This window comes from Malurus melanocephalus, unplaced genomic scaffold, assembly GCF_030028575.1.
Source record: "Malurus melanocephalus ecotype Western Australia unplaced genomic scaffold, MMel_1.1 scaffold_3, whole genome shotgun sequence".
Lineage (NCBI taxonomy): Eukaryota > Metazoa > Chordata > Aves > Passeriformes > Maluridae > Malurus > Malurus melanocephalus.
The window spans coordinates 1,106,701-1,125,966 of record NW_026623235.1 but is presented as its reverse complement, the minus strand read 5'-3'; the positions used below and the strand labels follow the sequence as shown (position 1 = coordinate 1,125,966).

Here is a 19,266-nt window from a genome sequence, read left to right as displayed (position 1 = left end):
TACTTTATCTTGAGAAAGGGAAGCTAAAGGGAAAAAGTTGAAGGAACCTACCTAGGAAAGAGTGAATTTAAACCTAATGACTATTCTTAGAAGCAAATATCTGTCAAGTTGTATATAGTCCAGTACTTTAGACTGTACTTCCTCTGTAATAAGAGAGAGAATCATGGATTCACAAACATCCCCTCCCTCTCACAAGCGTTTTTGTTTATACTAGAATATTTTATCCTTGTTCCAAAGCCTTATTCAATATTCTTCTGGTCCACAGTTGCATAATTAAGTACTTACTGAGATAAACACTGAGAAAGATCAAAATAACTGCCAAACAATGTGAGATTTTTTTTATTATTATTATTTAGTTTGAAACTAGCTATTACAATATCAATATTTGCATCCTTAGGATTAGATGCAATATAACTTTTTCAATCTACTTCCTAAACAAAACAGAAAATTATGAAGTATATGAGAGCTTAGAAATACTGACATTTGAACTACCAGAAACTTCAAGTGTTACTGGTTTTTAAAAAATGCAGTTAAAGGTAGTATAAGGTATCCTATATGACYGTAAACCACCATGTCTAAGTTATGTCTATAACAGTCCTGTCTTTTCTTTTGAGCTCTATATATAAATTTCCTAGACAATGAGGGTGTTTATAATGGGGAAATACAGCTACCAGTCCAGCATATTAGGATGTAGAATAGAGTTGTGMCCTTTCAAATAGATACATGTAATTTGCAACAAACTTTTCTCCATTTAATTCAAAGTACTTTTTGTTWACAGGTTTCTGCTGAACCTGATGGAGCAACATATGTTTTTCAAGGATTCATCCAGGGTAAAGATTATGGACAATTTGGTCTTCAAAGACTAGGTATTCAAAAAAATTCTAATTCTTTGCCAGTTCATTRTTCCATATTCTGTTTTATTATATCCAGTAGTATGAAGATATCTGCAGGATGTTAACAGAATAGACATTTTATAGAATATTGAGGTATTAATATCTTTAAAATGTCATTTAAGTGGTAGTTAAAAGAAGTTGTTAGGAGCTGTAGATGACTTCCAATGTACTTCTTACTATAGCAATTAATTTGTAATATTTTGAGCAATGGTTTTATCCRAATATGCATAAAATGCATTTAGTTTCACATCTTAATAGCTATGTAGAAAACCTATATTGTAGAATGTTCTGATAAACTGATTGCTTGCTTATGGTGCTGCTACAGGTTTATGTATGCAGCAGAACACATTATGGTGGCCCAGTAACAAGGTGTTTCTGAATTCTGAATATTATGGAGTAGTGTGTGCTGCTGATAACAGAMAAGTCTACAATATTACTTGTTTTTTCTTGGGTTTTTAGGTCTTAATGTGTCTGAGGGTTCAAATTCTTCTAATCAACCACATGGTACAAAYAGTAGTTCAGTGGCCATTGCTATCCTTGTGCCTTTCTTTGCCCTTATATTTGCTGGTTTTGGCTTTTATCTTTATAAACAAAGGTAAGTAAAAACTATATATACAGAATTCCTATTTTCCTGTGTTGGGGATTTTATTGTCTTCAATTTTTGCTAGTGTAAATAAAGCTTTCTGTAAAACAACAGAGCTTGAAAAATGTGCATGTAGATAATTCTTCCTGCATCTATTAAGATCTGGTACAATAACTAACAGATAAGTGTATTATACTGTGCTGTACTTTCATTCCTATATATTTAAAATTTGATAAATTTCTCTCTTTATGACAGAATAGATGCTATAAAATATTGGCATATTCTGAATAACATAATTGGTAGATTTTGGGTATATTTACAATAAATTACCTTTATTCTTTTCTACATGTGACAAAATTGAGTCATATCCYGAGTAATTTATCCTAATGTCTGATCAGTTTATTTGCATACAAATGTATGCAARTATTATGTCATCAACAGGTTCCATCATGGAACTGTTTCTGCATCTGAAATTATTAGTTCGTATGCAATTATGTTAAATAGCCACTAGTCTTTTCAGTTTAATTAGTCTAAGTTCAACAATTTTGTTCATGTTACTGAGACCATCATTAATTCTTTGGATGCAGGAACTTTTTTTCTGTAGCTTTAAAGCATTTCATGACTAAAGGAAAGCCAATCACTTTAATGACAAGATGATTAATTTCATAATAATGGGCCAAATGGTGACTTATATCTGATAGTCTGACAATAATACTAGTAATACACTTTACAGGATAACATTAGTTTAAAACATGTACCATCTTTTTTAATTAGTTGTTTTCAAATGCTTCAGCATATGAAAAATTGCCCATGTAATTTTTTACGTGTTTGTTATTAACTGTATGCTGTAAGCACTTTGTGTTTTATATTGATGATTTGCAATATAGTGTATATTTTGTATAGTMATATAGATCAAAAGGTTTTAACAGTTGTAACTCTGATATTTTGAGTTATTTAGTGAAAAAGAGTGCATTTGAGCTATAAAGCATTCTTGGTAAAATTGTGGAGTCTCCAAAGAGAAAAAGAAAACCTCAGTCATCTGACTGGGGAATTATTGTGTCTTTACAAGATTTTGTTGTACTCTTTATCATCTGATCATCCAATTGGAATGGATAACAACTTTGATAATGGATAAGGGATACAATAACAATGGATAGCCTCTTATGAGGTTGTTAACTTAGTTTCTAAGTGAACATCATTTCAAGGAATCGTAAAACCCTTAAACCTCAATAAAGATAATACTAATTCTTGCATAAATACTGTAAAACAAATTAAGATATCWTATTTGGCTCCTATAATTGGAATTAGTAGTTAAATTCTGTTTTGATTCTTAAACCACATTAAGTCAGTGAGGAAAACTGCAGTTACAAATGTTCTGTCTTTCTTCTACAGGACTGCACCTAAAACACAGTACACAGGATGCTCTGTACATGAAAATAATAATGGACAAGCTGCTTTTGAAAATCCCATGTATGACACAAATGCAAAGTCAGCAGAAGGAAAAGCAGTACGATTTGACCCCAACTTGAACACTGTTTGCACAATGGTATAATGTGATAATGATTTGTCTTCAAAGTCTGGAAATTGACACACAACACAGTGCACACACAGTTCACTGATTGAAAAGAAAAAAAAAAAGAAATGAAAAAAAAAAATTAAAGCACACTTTTCAGGACATAGTGGGTCACCTTTTCCTGAGGATGATAGGCAAGTCTGGGTTGTAGTTACTTTGTTTTGATTTCGTTTTTCATAAACTGGATCAGAATTCTTCTTTGTGTATGCCACGGAGAGTTTTAAAAAAATTTGCTGCACTCTATGAGTGCTACTCACAGTTTATTTGCTTTTTTAAAAAAGGAGGTTATTCTAAAACATAAAACATATTTGCATATATTGGAGGAGCATCCACTATCAGTATTCTGTGCTTTATAAAACTATAATAGAGAGACTGGGTTAAAAAAAAAAAAAAGATATAGGTAGAACATAAGAGCTATACTTACAGGAGACAATAGGTCACTGATTTCTCTTTAACAGTCATATGCTACATCTTTCTCATGAGTTTGTACCTTTTTCCCTTTTTCAGCCCTTTAAGAATTTTATTTTTCTCAGAACAGTCGAATTTCTAAGTCCAGGATGTAGTATTTAGAAATCAACAAGTATAACTTACTCTTTTCATATCACAGAAAAAAAAAATTAAATTTCATGTTCTTATAAAATGAATTTTCTTCTCTGCTTCACATCTTGCTTCATTTTCATGTTCCAAGTCAAGCATTTTTTTGTTTCTATTAACAATATCCACAAATAGTAATTTCTATATTTTRTCAATCATACATCTAGACAAATTTTACAATGAAGAACCTAATATGAATTGAGCTTTGTATGTGACTACATTCCTTAATGTTGAAGAACATTCAGGAGTCACCATCTTACTTTTTTTTTTTCAAAAGTTAAAACATAATTTAATATTTCCTATGAAAAAGTGCAGTTCACAGTAATATTACCAATGAAATCCCTGTATAAAAAATATGAGTCAAATTTTCAGTCCATGTTAGTTAAAACTAGGCCATATCCCACCTGTTTGTTCCTTCAGCACTTTGACAAAATGCATGCACAAAGCATGATGCGATCCCATTCAAACTGATGGATTCTAAGAGACATTAATGAACTTTGGATCAGCTCTACAAGGCCACAGGAAGATATCATTTGGAAATAGAGTGTTTTCACATCTATTTTATCTATATATTCCTTACTTTATGGAAACAAATCCTTAGAGTTCATTTAAAATTGAATATATTAACATAGTCCAATGGAAAAAAAAATATAAATATATATAAAGCCATGATTTTATTAGGGACAATCCATTCATTTTAGGGACAATTCAGATTTCACAGCCCTCAGATACAAGTTTTAGACATTCCAGAATCACTTCTAAAGAAATGCAATTTTTAATTTTACAGTTATTTCATATCAGATTTATTTAGCAGGAACTCAGTAATTTATTTGATGTAGGTCATTGTCTTCCATTCATAGCATGACTCACAAATGCTGTGTGTTAGCCAGTGTGAATTATCTGTTATTGTCCCTTTCAGACATTAATAATTCTGTGAAAATAACCTTTTTATTACCGTAATAGAGAGTGCCTACCAAAAATCATTGTACCCAGGATTGCTGCTTGGATTTCTATAATGTTTGATGAATTTCTTATAAATCATTTTACAACACTTTGTTTTGAATATTCATACAACTCTGTCAAACTGTATTCTACTAAAAGGATGCTGTTTTATATTTTATACCATTGGTTGTTATTTATTCTTGTTTATTCAAATGACTGCAATAACTATGATTCATTCATTAATGTTAAGGTTAATACATTTGAGATCGTTTAAAATGTTTCTTCTGCAACTGGCTACTCCTCTTATATTAATGCATACACTTTTGTAAAGAAGTATATTTTTATGAAAAAGGATTTGTAAAAGTACGATGTAAATTTTCAGTGCAATGTAAACAAAATAAAACCGGACAATTGCTTTTTTTAACCATGTGTCTTCTTTGGAACATGAGCTTTACACTTATTTAAGTTGGGAAGATGAGAAAATAACCTAATTGAGAATCTAAATTTAGTATTCTTGTGGGTCTTAAAATCATGTTATTTTTTCCGAATCTTTCTGCAAATTTTAGATAAAGTAAGATTTAGATTACTCTTTAAAATAATTGATGAGCACAATGTATAAAGACATTTATTTGCTAAAATTAATTTTCTGTTTTACTTGAAGAAGCAGTTTTATAGAAAAATAGGCCTACTAGTGTTTACCAATGGAAAACACAAAAAAAGAGAATCTTTTTAAAGAAAAAAGTGATTTAGAAAACTTTAGCATTCCTCAAGGTTGTAGGCAGCCTACTTCATGCATTATTTTACTATCTTTGCTCAGAAATATGCAAGACATATTAACAGGTAGTGCCAGTGGATACAATATTTTCTGCCATTAAAAAAAAAGCAAAAACMCAGTGATTTTTTTAATGACATTGAATTGGAAGGAGGGCTGTTAGTTATATTACTATAATATTGAAACTGTCATTTAACAACCCCTCTCACTTACAAACATGGAAAATGGAGTGCAAATCCTGATATGAAATGCTAGTCATAGGATAACTGCAGGTGAGGAATAGTCTAAAATTAATTTGTGGATTTGATGCTCTATACAAATTAAAAATACCCACTCAGGTCCATGTTGAAATTGATGAAAATTGTGTTAAAATATTAGAAAAAGAAGCATGGAGTCAGTGTAAAAAGCATGAGGATTATGTTTCCAGGGGATGAGGGTGTTCTAAAGCAAATTGGTTAATTCTGCAAAAAAAAAAAAAAAAAAAAAAAAAAAAAAAAATCCTGTTTCACAGTAGCCAAACTTTCTTATGCAGACTGAAATATGAAGTTAAGCTCTTCTTTCTTCTTTTTTTTTTTCATTATTTGTTTCAACATAACAAAGTAAATAGAACTCACATCAAATTAGTTCCACAATTCTCCTAATTAGCTTGGGCCAATATACCCAGCTTGCACTTTACAGGAATAATATTGACTTCATTGTTACAGAAAAATGCATAATAGAATGAATTTGGGGTTTGGTTAGTTTGCTTGCTTTGATTCTGTACATTGTTTGTTTGCTCGTTTGGGDTTTTTTCTACTTTTTTGGGGGGGAGGGGAGGGGTGTGGAGGTGTTGGGGGTTGGGTTTTGTTGTTTTGTTTTTTTTTAATTTGTGTTTCCTTGACAAGTTTGACTTATAAGTCGTGTGTGAACTGTTCACTTTTGTAGTAGCAGAGAGGTCAATTTTCACAGACAGAATTCCAAGTTTTGGTTGCTTCCTTGGAGGTTGTTAGCACAGTCTGCTCACTGTCTTTTGTTTTTCTTGGGTTGATAGCTGAATAGAAGATATCATTTTGGCTACATTATTCAAGAAAACGGTGCACAGAGAAAATGGGTATGGATAGAAATTGTCATGCATTTTCATAATTTTTAAGATTAAGACAGCTTCTGCAATATTATGGACTGAGGTTTAAAACTTCATTTAAGATTCTATAACATTGAATCCTTTTATTTCTACATTATCTGTGTGTCAAGATCCATTTTGTCCAGTAAATGCCATTAGATCACACTACGATCTGGTTTGTTACAGAAATCCAGAAACCACACGGTTTCAACTAAWCTCACCAAAATAGCAGTTCTGTAGAACTTCTCAGAACCATCATAAAATTAAGCTTAAAATCTCATATTTTACTTCAGTTTGTGAAACAGAACTGGCGTTGATATGAAGATATCTTATTCTGGAGGAAATCTTCGACAAAAATAGAACAAGCTGTTCTTGTCAAGAAAACGGTTTAATGGCTAGAAATCTTATGGCTTCTTAAGGAGAGCTAATGGGAAATAAAGCGAGCTTATAGCCAAGTCATTAAGCTATTAATGTAGGTGAAATACARCTTTTCCTTAAAAGCATGTATCTCAACCCTCTTGTACAGCTGATTAAAGTGTTATGAAGTATTCCTCATTTTTTTTCCAATGTTATTGAAATTTGGGGAATTTAAAATCTTGGCTATCACTGCACAAAGGTGTCAGCAGATTAATGTGTAGATTCAGTTGTGAGTCCCTAACTACCACTTAGCTACTACATTATCTCAGTAAAGCATAGATCTCTTGTGACCGAATATACCTTGTTTTTTAACTCTTCATGCTTCTGCCCATGATCTTTCAATGAAAGATCATCTGTTACACAGCAGTACAGTCTGTATGTGTTGCAGCATCCTTATTAATAGGATGATCAGAGTTGGAGAAAAATATGGCTTTTATTATTTTTATATTAAAGCTGCACAGTCTCTGTGAGATTAATTTATGAAAACATTTAATGATTTCAGATTCTCAGTGATGCTTGATATAGGTACCTGGAATGCCTGGACCACCGCTCAAGCAATGGTAAATTCATCCACCAAGTTCCTGAGCTCTTCTTGCACACATTGCTAGTAGTCTAGTACCCTTTCATGGAACATAAAAAAATCTATTTAGCATCTCTCAAAATCCCTAAATCTCTTTTAATTTCTTTGTGGTTTTGTGACTTAATTTTGATTTGGTTGCCAAAAGTTCAATTAAATGTGATAGAGAAAAATGCACTGGGTAGGTTTTCTGGTAATCTGTATTACTGTTTAGCAAATGAACATATTACTCTTCACATCCTTTTCTATCTTTCTCTATGATATAATTTATTCTTACACAAGAGAGGCATGAGGAAAGCATGATATAATGCTCAGGAATACAATTAGTATTTAAGATTCCTGTTCTGTGTATTTATTTTGCAAAATATTTTTGTGTTCCCAGATGGGATTTTTTAAAATAATGAAGCCCTGTCATTTCTGCACCTAGCTTCAGACTAAGTCACTCACTGCCTGATTTTTCATCATCTGCTATGTACTGATGTTCTAAGTGACAGATAGGACAATTCAAAAAATGATTCATAACTTGGTTCCCTTATGTAAAAATAAGTGCAGTAATAGTTCAGGCACATAATTTTGAATAATTTTAATGTTATATATTATGCAGAACCAATATTAAATTATCATTTGATTGCACAAAAAATATTTCAATGAGTCACTGTGTTCCCATTAATTATCTTATTGTTTCTGAAACTAAGACATAGTTTCAGAATATTCTGACATAATATCCTGCTTTGCTTAACTAGAAGTAAGTGTAGTAATAGTTCTGAAATGTAGGTCCCATGGTTTTAGGAAAAATTGTTAAGACATATCACAGTAATTATCCAGTGAATATTCGTCAGTGTTCCATACTTTGCTGTATAYCAATTCATGCTAAATCTGACAGATTAAGCTGATTAGGTCAAAACACATTTTGTCTAAAGTACATTGAGAACACACTTACAGAAAGTGCCCTAGTGGCAAAAAGGACTGAAGAGAAGGTGACTTCCAACAAAGGAACGATACGTGCATTTTAAGGTAAAAAAACATTAACTGGTGTCCAGATTTTTATGCTCTAGTTGCATGTTCACATTTCTAAGTATAGAATTRTATATCTTCTCTGGGTGCTGAAGCCATGTCAATGTGGCATAGATTATCTCTAGCCACATCTAAAAAAGGTCTTTTTCTGCAACATCATGCCTGTAATTTAAAATAAAATTATGGTGGATTTTSTCATTAGTAAAAAGCAAAATTCATATAATTGGCCTGCTGTCCAGAACTTTCCTGTCAATAAGAAATTGATACCACATGTGAATGAGCTAAGATTAATTGCCAATTTCTCTCTGAGAAAGAGATTAAATAGCACAAGAAAAATTGATGAGAACAAACAACTGTCCTCACCACAGCTATGGGCTCCAGAGAATAATATAAAGTGACAAAAGCAATTAAGGAAAACAAGGAGCTGATAATTGAGGTGCCAGTTAAGGTRGATGTCTCGTATCGTTCCTAAGCATGTCCAGAAGACTATGACGAGTATATATTTGTATATGYTGGGGGTATATATATGTGTACAGAGATCATGGAGATACTGTATAATAAATAATAAACCAGACATAACCATGCACACATCTCATTTAAAATCAAGCCAATTGTGGYGAGATTTTCTTTGTTCTTTTTAACAGAAAGCCAAAGTACATACTATACAAATATATTATTTATAACTAGTATACTACTATATTGCATAATAAATATATGTACAATATGTAAATTTATACATATGCTTATATATTCTTTTAGTTATGTGGCTGTCAATTTTTCAAGTAGTGGATCCTCATAAAATRTTTAATGCTTCAAATTATAATATATTTGCCCATAATAGTAATGAGTACCCAGTGTCTCAAGTTACATATTATATTTTATGTTAAAATAATAAAGGTACTTAACAAATGCCTTAACATTAATAGACATCTACAGCAACTGAATAAGTAGTAGTGTAATATTAAAAAAAATATATTTTTAAAAAGTTTTAATGACCCTTTTAGTGTAGTACCATAATTCTATTCCTTGTTCTTTATTCTTCTATTCTAAATTTTTTCAACATCATTATACCACAATAAAAATAGACAGCTACTCTTTCTACACTCTGTCCTTTGTCATAGTTTTTGTTACCTCTGAGGGTAAAATCTGGATACTTGCCTCTGTGGCATGTCATGACCTTGACATAACCAGCTTTATTTTCTCAACTAAACTTAGATTTTAGAGAGATGCAAGAGATCTAAACCCTATTCTTATGCAGCATAGAAATATGCAACAGAAATTAATGTGTCACATACTTATTTTTTTCTATTTTTTCCACTCTTTAACATACTAGACTAGGTTGTCAGAGAACAAACCAAAATTTTCTTCCTCTCCATATCTGAAATTGGCAGAATATGGCACTTAATGATAAAGCATTTCCTTCTTTGCAGTGCTTTTAACTGCTGCTTCTCTAGTAAGCACAGAAGCTAAAAAGCTAAAACAGGAAAAAAACTTAAAAAGCATTATCAACCAAATCTTTCCCTAGCTGAGACACTAGATAGTGAACAGATAATGCATCTGCTCTTAGGCTTGATGACCTTAAGGGTGTTTCCAACCTAAATGATTCTATGATTCTGTGCTGTTGTGCAACATGAACAATATGAAAGAATTCTAGTATATCTAGAATTGAAGTTGTGACACAGTTGTAAGTGATACAGTAATATCAATCATTAAGGAGAGCACAGTGTCACTTCTGCTACCTAGTCATAAAAAAGTCCATGTCAGTAAGAAAACAATTCCATTTTGTGGCAGGTTTTGACATTTCATAGGCTTTTTCAGAATTTAAGGGAAGATACGTGTCCAAGTAGAATCACAATCTACGTGYCACTCTCCTGAGAATGCTTGCTGTCCATAGATACCTCCAGACCTTGAATTCTAAAGTCTGGGTGCTGATACTCTAAGTACAAAATAAAGCTAGCAGGTTTCTAGCAGCATAGTGCCTTTGTGAAATATTTGTGTTTTGATGGAGCAACAAATTCTGCAGGAAAAATGGTTTTGTGAAGATGTTCAATCTTGAGATGTATCTACATAATTCATGTTAGAAACAAAACTATAAGTTTTCAAAACTAAATTCTACATATAAAACTCTCAGTATTTCTTTCTGGTCAATTTTTAAAACTGCAAGTTCAGAGTTTTCTTAACTATTGTGCAATAATGGAAAACTGCATTTATCATAGCCAGGAATAATGGGTAAGAAAAAGATTCAGATTATTGAAATAGTCGTTTTCAGTCACAGAATCACAGGATAATATTATCATAGAGTAACTGGGGCTGGAAGGAACCTCAGATGTTTTATCTAAGGTTTCTCAGGTAGCTGTCCAATTGGGTTTTAAAAACCTCAATGAATGGAAACTACACAACCTTTCTTTTAATCTCTTCCGAACTATCCTCATTGGGAAAAGTTTCTTTTTCTATAAAGGTGGAATCACTCATTAATTTTGACTGTTTCTTGTCTTCCTGACACGTATTGCTGCAAAGATTTTGACTCCGTCTTTTTGAGGCCGTCTTCGCAGGTATTGGAAAGACTGGCATTAGGTCACCCTTGAAAAGTTTTCTTTTCTCTAGGCTAAATAAATTCAGAAACCTCACAAAACAATTTTATGTCATCTTTGCCTCAATCTCTTATGGTAAGACCAGTTATTCTTGGAGTACCTGGCCCCCTGACCCAGAAGACAGAGATGGAGAGCAGAATGAGGCCCCATAACCCAATTATGGGGTTAATAATGAGGCCCCATAACCCAAGGGGAATGGTCACTGATCTGCTGCACCCCTTAGACACTCATGAGGCTGTGGGGCTGGTTGCCCCAGCAACCAAAGGTGCTGGGGGAGCTGGTGGAGGTGCTCAATGAGCCACTTTCAGTGATTCACCAGCAGTCTTGTCTAACTGGGGATGTCCCAGTTGAATGGACACGTTTGTTAACGTGGCAGCTATCTACAAGCAGGGCTGGAAGGAGGATCCAGGGAAGGTCGGCCTGGGAGTCTGACCTCAGGGCAGGGGAACATCATGGAGATGATCACCTTGAGCACTGTCATGTGGGACATACAAGAAAATCATATGTGGTGGGTTGACCTTGGATGGAGGTCAGGTGCCCAYCAAAGCCACTGCATCACTCCATTCCTCACCTGGGCAGGGGAGAGAAAATRTAACAAAAATCTCGTGAGTTGAGATAAGGACAGAGAGAAATCGTTCCCCAAATACCAAGAAAGAGTAACAAAGAAAACAGACTWGACTCAGAGAAATTTAATTTAGTCTATTAACTATCAAATTAGAGTTGAATAAAGAGAAATAAAAACTAAATCTTAAACACTTGATTGCTCCCACTTCCCCATCTTGTTATTCCAAAGTGTCACTAGTAAATATACTTGGAAATTATAAAAATATTAAGAGCTATTTTTTCAGCCTCACAAAATAACAGCCATCACAGCAGCATACTTRCTTGTTTAGTTGACACATGCAACATTAAGCTTTAGGGGAATCTGCAGAAGTAGGCAAGAGAAAAAGCTGAAGCAAAAAAGAAACAAAAACAACCCAGACTAAAACAAACCATGGCAGACTGACAATTTTTTTTTTAGCCCATCATTTTACTGTTATGACTATAGTGAACCTCTGTCTACTCCCATTACTCAGGTTCTTATTTTGCTCTTGAGTTGGTAGCATGTGAAAAATTGATAACATTATATGAAGTCAAGTACATAAGTTAGACATAGTCCTAAAGAGAGAAGCTTCCATGCATAGTGTACYGAAAGTTTTTCTAAATAATGGGAGTATTTGCTTTTAGGAAAAAAAGAAACTTAAAATCCAGATTGGATGGAACTCTGAGCAACCTGGTCACTGTCCATGGGAGAAAGGTTGGAGCTGGATGATCTTTAAGGTTCTTTCTAATCATAACCATCTATGAATCTTTCTCTCTAATTTTCGTAAGACTGGAGGTATTAAGGTTCCACTGATACAGTAAAATCAAACAGCCTAAAGAAGATGTTCTTGTCTTATTTAACTTCGGCACTGTAGGTAGGCAACATCTTATTTAACTTTGGCATTACATGTAGGGCAACACGGAATCGTATGCATTTGATGTAAATGCAGGTGGAATATAAATTTTCTTGCCGCTGTCATCAGGAAGATAAATCAGCCACAATCACTTAGCATTTTACAGCCTATAAATTAGCAAAGAGTGTTGAGGAAATATATTTAAACTGTACGATTTTTACCAGAAGTAATTATGTTAAACCAAATTAGAAACAAAATAGCTGCAGTCAAACTATCTCATGAAGTATTTATAGGTCTAAGAGTCAAAAAACTCCATATATTATTGACTGGAGGTGTTACTTTTTCCAGTTTTCTGTTTGGATAGAAATCAGTAAAAACTCTTGCAGCATAGTTCCTTGTGTTTCTGAAAAAACCCAGAAGATATTTCACCAATTGCTCTTCCGCTAGCAGCCTACATATGCACCCCTTTACAAAACACACAGGCTGGTTTAGATGACTGTTCAAGTGTCTGATTTTCTCCAAGCTAAATGCACCTCTTGGCAGATCTCATCACTGAAGAACAGCTGAAGAGTCATCAGGTACAAATCATGAGTTCCTGATATCCCTCTGTGGGGAAATCCCACATATCTCACTTGCAATGTGTATGGAAATTACCAGCTCTTGCAGTTAAATCCCATGGCCCTCTCRGCAGATGGCACGATGACAAAGCCTTTCCTGGAAAGATTCCATACTTGTACAGCAAATGCTGATGTGGTACACAGAATTATGGAAGTGTCTGCATTGCTCTTTTCTCATGATCTCTAAGTAGTGAACTGACCAGAGAACACACAGGACAAAGAAGATGCTGTCTTTTGTCCAATATTTCACCTTTACTATTTTATTTAACACTGGGAGAATGGCAACGTTTTGAAACCCATAAATTCTTCTTCCAGAAAAGCACAGAAATAATGGAAGTATATATTGTTTTTCCTTAGAAAAGATTAAAGGTTCATTGTAAACCATTACCACAGCTTTTGGCTTATGAGAAAGAAGGCTTGGAGTTTTTCTGAGTTTTGTTTTGGGTTTTTAATCTTCCTTTGCTGGGTAACCTTTTCTGAGAAGACAGATTTTTTGTTTTTGTTTTGCTTCATGTAGGCATAATCATTCAAACTCTGAACTTTCATGACAGTATCTCCACTYCTCTTGCCTTCTTCTTTAGTGGCAACTGAGGAATGATGCTGACCACCCACAGTGTTTTATAAGATAAGAAAAGCTAAAAAGTTCAGAGAGCATACACAGATGCATTTTTTTTGCCTGTACTAAGAAAGAAAATAAACAAAAGAAAGCATTTCTACTTGCATGAAAAAAATGTCCTACTGGTTAACAGAACTGTACTTCCTCCTTGATTTGGCACATTCTGCAGTCACTTCTGGATCACATCTGGAAAACTTCTGGATCACATCTGGAAAACTAGCCCACTGGACGAAACAAAGGGAAAAACAAAGAGAGGAATTAATTGAACAGGAAAAGTACTTCCAGCAAAAAGCTGAGGTTATGGGAGGACAAAAGGTATAGCTGTTTTACAAATGTTCCTCTTTGCAAATAGAGGAATAATTAGTGAGATGAAAGTCTTATATCTCTAAATTGAAATTACTGGAAATTATACTTCAGCTAAATGCTGTGCAAGAGCAAAATTAATTTATTTATTAGAATGAAAAGTACTATAAGAAAAATATCTGTCCTGACTGGCTACAGATAGGAATTTTACCTAACTCTGAAATRCAAAACTTTATAATTTCATTCATGTCCTCATAGCAAAACAATTGCTTTACAATATAGTGGATAAAATAACATGTAGAGCATTCATTTGTACAGATATCAAGAAATAYATTTTATTTTAATAAATATGGACATTTAAAACAATTTTGCATTGATCTGGMGAAAAATACATCAGAGAAAAAGATTTCAGGAAAAATGAATTACTCACAAGCAGTGGTGGCTTTGTTTGTCAAATGGCTTTGCAATCCTTGCAGAGAGGTATTTAAACAATTTCATAATTTTAGATATCAGGAAAATCTTTGCTTACTGCAACTGTGAAAAAAGAATGTCTCATGGCGGATCAACTTTATCCTTTTCACTGAGAACATTGAAAGAAAATAAAATGATTAGAAGATTTACTACAAAATTTTTGAACATTTGTGAAACCTCGGAATGTATTAAGCAGGAGTCCTTGAAATACCTAAATATTTACATTGAGATATCTGGGCAATATTTCTTCATTAATTCTTTATCAGTTGTGTTGATTAGAAAGTACCATGGTTCTAAGCATTCTTTCTGTAGCAAAGGACCCAAATACTTGTTTCTTCAAGGAAATTTGAAATGTTTATTGTTTTCTGTTCTGTGTGTGTTAAAATGCCAGTGGTGTCACATTAAACAAATTTTTCTGTCACAAATAAAACTTTGCAAATTTTCCTTCCTCTTTCTCCCATTCCCCAAAAATTTGAGTAGTCGAAAAGTATAGAGAACAGCAGCGTTTCTTTCCCCCCCGGTCTGTTTTTCACACCAAACTGACTGACTATAGTCAGGCATAGTTTGAGTGCTAAGTAAAAGAAATAGATTATAAACAGTTTTGGGTAATGTTGTTTGGAGAGTTATAGAAAGATACAATTTGAGAATGGTTACAATAGATAAGTCCTCCCAATGTTATCTCATTATTATTGTTATTGTTAATGTTATTACTTATTGTTTTTATCAGTGTATTTCCTTAACAATTGGGGAAGTTACCAGCCAGTTTTACATAAATGGATGCTTAGAACGGGTAAGTAYGTAAGGCAAAGCAGACAATTCATATGGAATAGCCATCAAAACAGCAACATGCTGGATTATCTAGTGCCTKTAGAGACATTGCAAAAGTCTTAAAAGAAACTTTTCAAGGAACATCTTAAAAAAAATTAAAATTCTTCAAAATACTTAAAAATTGTAATTCTTTGAAAAAGAATATCTAAAAAAAACTTTTAAAATTTATGTTATAATTTTACCATTGTTTCTTATTATTATAATTTCTATTTTTTTCTGGCCTTCCTTAGGCAAGTGATTTCTTCCTCAGAAATCACTGACCATTGTAAAAAAAAAAAAGGGGGTAAGAGTTAATTTCTATTAATTTAATTCTTTACTGGTGAATTTAGGAGAGAAACCTTAGTTGGAAATCATCTGAAGTAACAATTTTGTRTTATACAATATAGATGACAATTTCACATGAACACATTCATCTTTCATCATAAAGAATSTCCTAGTATTAGGGAGAATTAAGGTTCCCTCTGCCATTTTTGAGATTTATTCCTAGGATTCTGTGCTTTATTGAACCACTCCAGAGAAGTAGAGAATTAAAAATCCAACCAAAAATTTGTTTTGATCAAGCACTGTGTAATCTTTAATTTGCTAATTAAAAAATATGTTAAATAGCCAACAAAGGCTGCACATGTCACAAAAATTGCTTTGGTAATAAATAATGTTACTGGTTGCTAGTGCAGTTATGCAAATCTTTTCTTTAGTTATTATAAAAAAAAAAAAAGGATATCTCTGGAGAATGGCAAATCTTGTGCACAGTGGTGAGTWGGAATTATCAGATGAAACAGTAATATACAATTTCTTAGGGACTTAAAACTGAATAAGAAAAWGTGATTTTGTATGTGCTCCAACTGCGGTCTTGTTTGAACAAATGATTTTTTGAGGAGAAAAGCTGCAATTTCACAAAAGCTTCATGTATGACTAACACAAAACAATCTTTTAAATGGCATTGCTTGTTATAAATAATCTCAGTATAATTTCTTCAATGAATGAATGCATATGTATGACTGAGGACATCCAACCAGTACATCAGAAACTTGTTTCAAATTGTCTTGTTGCTAAACTAAACAAAGTAAATTTCTCTGCCATAACAAAATTATTCCGCATTTTTTAAAGCAGATTAATATGCTTCTCTTATGTACAGTAGTGCATGTTTTATGGGAAAACACACCTTGAACATTTTAATAAATAAATTAAAAGGAAAATAAGTTACCTTGCAGCAACATGACCAGTAATTAGCCTTGTCTTGCTTTGTGTACTAATGYACAATGGTCTTGGAATCTTACTGTTCTCTACTCAGACATAATAGATGAATCAACTAGCAATAGCCCTACTAATTATTACATACTTGACTAAAAACACAGATCTGTGAGRCAAAAAAATCRTTAATTAAATAAAACTTCTTCTAAAAGCATTTAGCATTTAGAAAAATAGCTAATTTAATTTATTAGAATGTTGATCCAAATAAGTGAAATGATAAAAAATAATGACAAGCGAAATAACAATTTAAGAATCCAAGACGGATGTCAAACTGAAAAATATTTAGGAAAATTTTATACAATTATTACASTAAAAGCTAAATGCCTTATTTTTCTAAGAGATAGGAATACAATTATCCTGAAAAGTACTTATGCTGTTAGATTAGCAAAATGACACTGGTCTTTCTGAAGAGTGCAAGATTGTCATCAACTTTTGGAGAGAGTTAATTATATAGATTATATTATAATGTATAGATTATATTATAATGTACCACAAAAGCCATGGTACATTCTCCTGTAATGGAGAAACTGGCATTGAAAAAACTGAAAATTCTTTATTCAGACTTGTCATTTATTCACTTCTATAATCCAAATTAACTTTTGATGAAACTTTTCCATAGAGTATTTGTATTATCAAGATTTTTCACCCTGTGCTGGATTTTGTTATTCAAAGTTCAAAAGCCCCTGCTAAATTTCTGATGAAGCTCTGATAAATTTCTCAGGATGTCACAATTCTGCATGCTGACAACCAGTCTCTGCATTATTTTGTATGCAGGAGAATTTAATTCTGATTATAAATAACTCTTGATTGAAAAAGGTGTAATTGTCTTGACTTCAGTTAAGTTATTTCAGTGGGGATCTATACTACTGTGTGGAAGAAGTGACCTTGTCCCTAAATATAACTCAACAGCTCGAGTCATTGTTGATATACACAGAAAAGTGCAGGATGTTATAAGTTTCCATTATTATTGTGTTCAATTTATGGCTTTGTCTAATTCTAGAGAACTCCTGTAAGATTCAGATAATTATAGAAAGAAAAGGTAAAACATTCTGTCCATGAAGATAAGCAATAAGAGTCTTACAGTTAGATCCATACACTATGCTGATATCCTCCAAGTAGTGGATTTTTTCAAAGGTTTGAATATAAATGCAATAAGACCTTTTTCAGTGAGAATACATTATTGGGAAACTTCAGAAATCGATCATGTCAGCATTTATCAAGGTCTCTAAGAAATTTCCTTCTAAAATCAACTTGCAGTAGTAAAGGAAATGAGAAAATAGAACTTGTCCTGACTATTGAAAATCAATATTTCTGTAAATAAGGAAAAAAGTCCTAAGAGGTGGCATTTTAGTAACAACTTCCTGTTGCTTGGCTAAAGCTATGCTAAGACACATGGAGGACAGGGAGGTAACTTGAGACAGCCAGCAGGGAATCAGCAAGACCAAGTCCCGACTGACCAACCTAATGGCCTTCTATGACAGAGTCACTGCGTCAGTGGACAAGGGAAGCACTACAGATGTCATTTTTATGGACTTCTGTAAAGCCTTTAACATGATGCCGCAGCAACACCCTTCTCTCTAATTTGGAGAAAGAGGGATTCATTCAGTGGACTGTTAAATGGGTAAGAAAGTGATTGGACAGTTGCACCCAGAGGGTAGTGGTCARTAGCTCTGAGTCCCAATGGACATCAGTGACAGCTCAGGGCTCTATACTGGGACCAGTGTTATTTAATATCTTCATTAGTGACATATACAAAGGGATTGAGTGCTCAGAAAATTAGCAGATGACACCAAGCTGAGTGGTGCAGTTGGCACATCTGAAGGACAGAATCCATCCTTAGGAACCTGGACAAGTTTGAAAAGTGGGTCCATTGGAATCCCATGAAGTTTAAGAAAACCAAGTACAAGGTGCTGCACCTCAGTCAGGGAAACCCTGAGTATCTATCCAGGCTGAGGGACAAACAGATTGAGAGCAGCCCTGCTGAGAAKGACTTGCAGGTGTGGGTGGATAAGAGGCTGGACATGAGACTGCAATGTGCACTTGGAGCCTAGAAAGCCAAACAAATCCTGGGCTGCATCAAAAGCAGCCTGGCCATGAGGTGGAGGAAGGTGGATCTGCCCCTCTACTCCACTCTGGTGTGGTCTCCACCTTAAATATCATGTCCTGTTCTGCACTACATTGAAGACATGGACCTGTTGGGGCAAGTCTGAAGGAGGCCACCAAGAGGAGATATTGAGAAGGCTGGAGCACCTCTCATAAAAGGAAAGGCTGAGAGAATTGGATTAGTTGGAAAACAGAAGGATTCAGGGCTGATCTAATTGCAGCCTTCTCGTACCTGAAGAGAGCCTACAGCAAAGATGGAGAGAGACTTTGTACAAAGACATATAGGACAAGACGAAATGGCTTCAAACTGAAAGAGGTTATGTTTATAGTAGATATTAGGAAAAAAATTCTTTTTTGCAGGGRTGTTAAGGCTTTGGAACTGGTTGTCCAGAAAAGCTTCCCTGSAAGTGTTCAAGACTAGGCTGGATGGAATTGTGAACACCCATGGATAGTGACAGGTGTCCCTATCCATGGGAAGGATGATCTTAAAAATCCCATTCTGTGATTCCATGATTGTGCATTAATAGTTTGCATAGAAAATTATATATGAACTCATAAAATCAACACCATATTTCATATGACTTTT

General features: G+C 33.6%; 1 protein-coding gene across 3 annotated transcripts in view; it reads left to right on the top strand.

Moving 5' to 3' along the window:
• The window catches only part of CSMD3 (CUB and Sushi multiple domains 3), a 575,335-nt gene extending 570,347 nt beyond the window's left edge, over positions 1 to 4,988 (top strand). For all 3 annotated transcript variants that reach the window (XM_057367689.1, XM_057367683.1, XM_057367675.1), the window contains 3 exons: positions 779 to 866; positions 1,353 to 1,488; positions 2,869 to 4,988. In XM_057367689.1, coding sequence (XP_057223672.1) covers positions 779 to 866; positions 1,353 to 1,488; positions 2,869 to 3,028 — 384 coding nt within the window. In that variant the 3' untranslated portion in view covers positions 3,029 to 4,988. The remainder of the gene's footprint in view (positions 1 to 778; positions 867 to 1,352; positions 1,489 to 2,868) is intronic.
• The last annotated feature ends 14,278 nt before the right edge of the window (positions 4,989 to 19,266 follow it).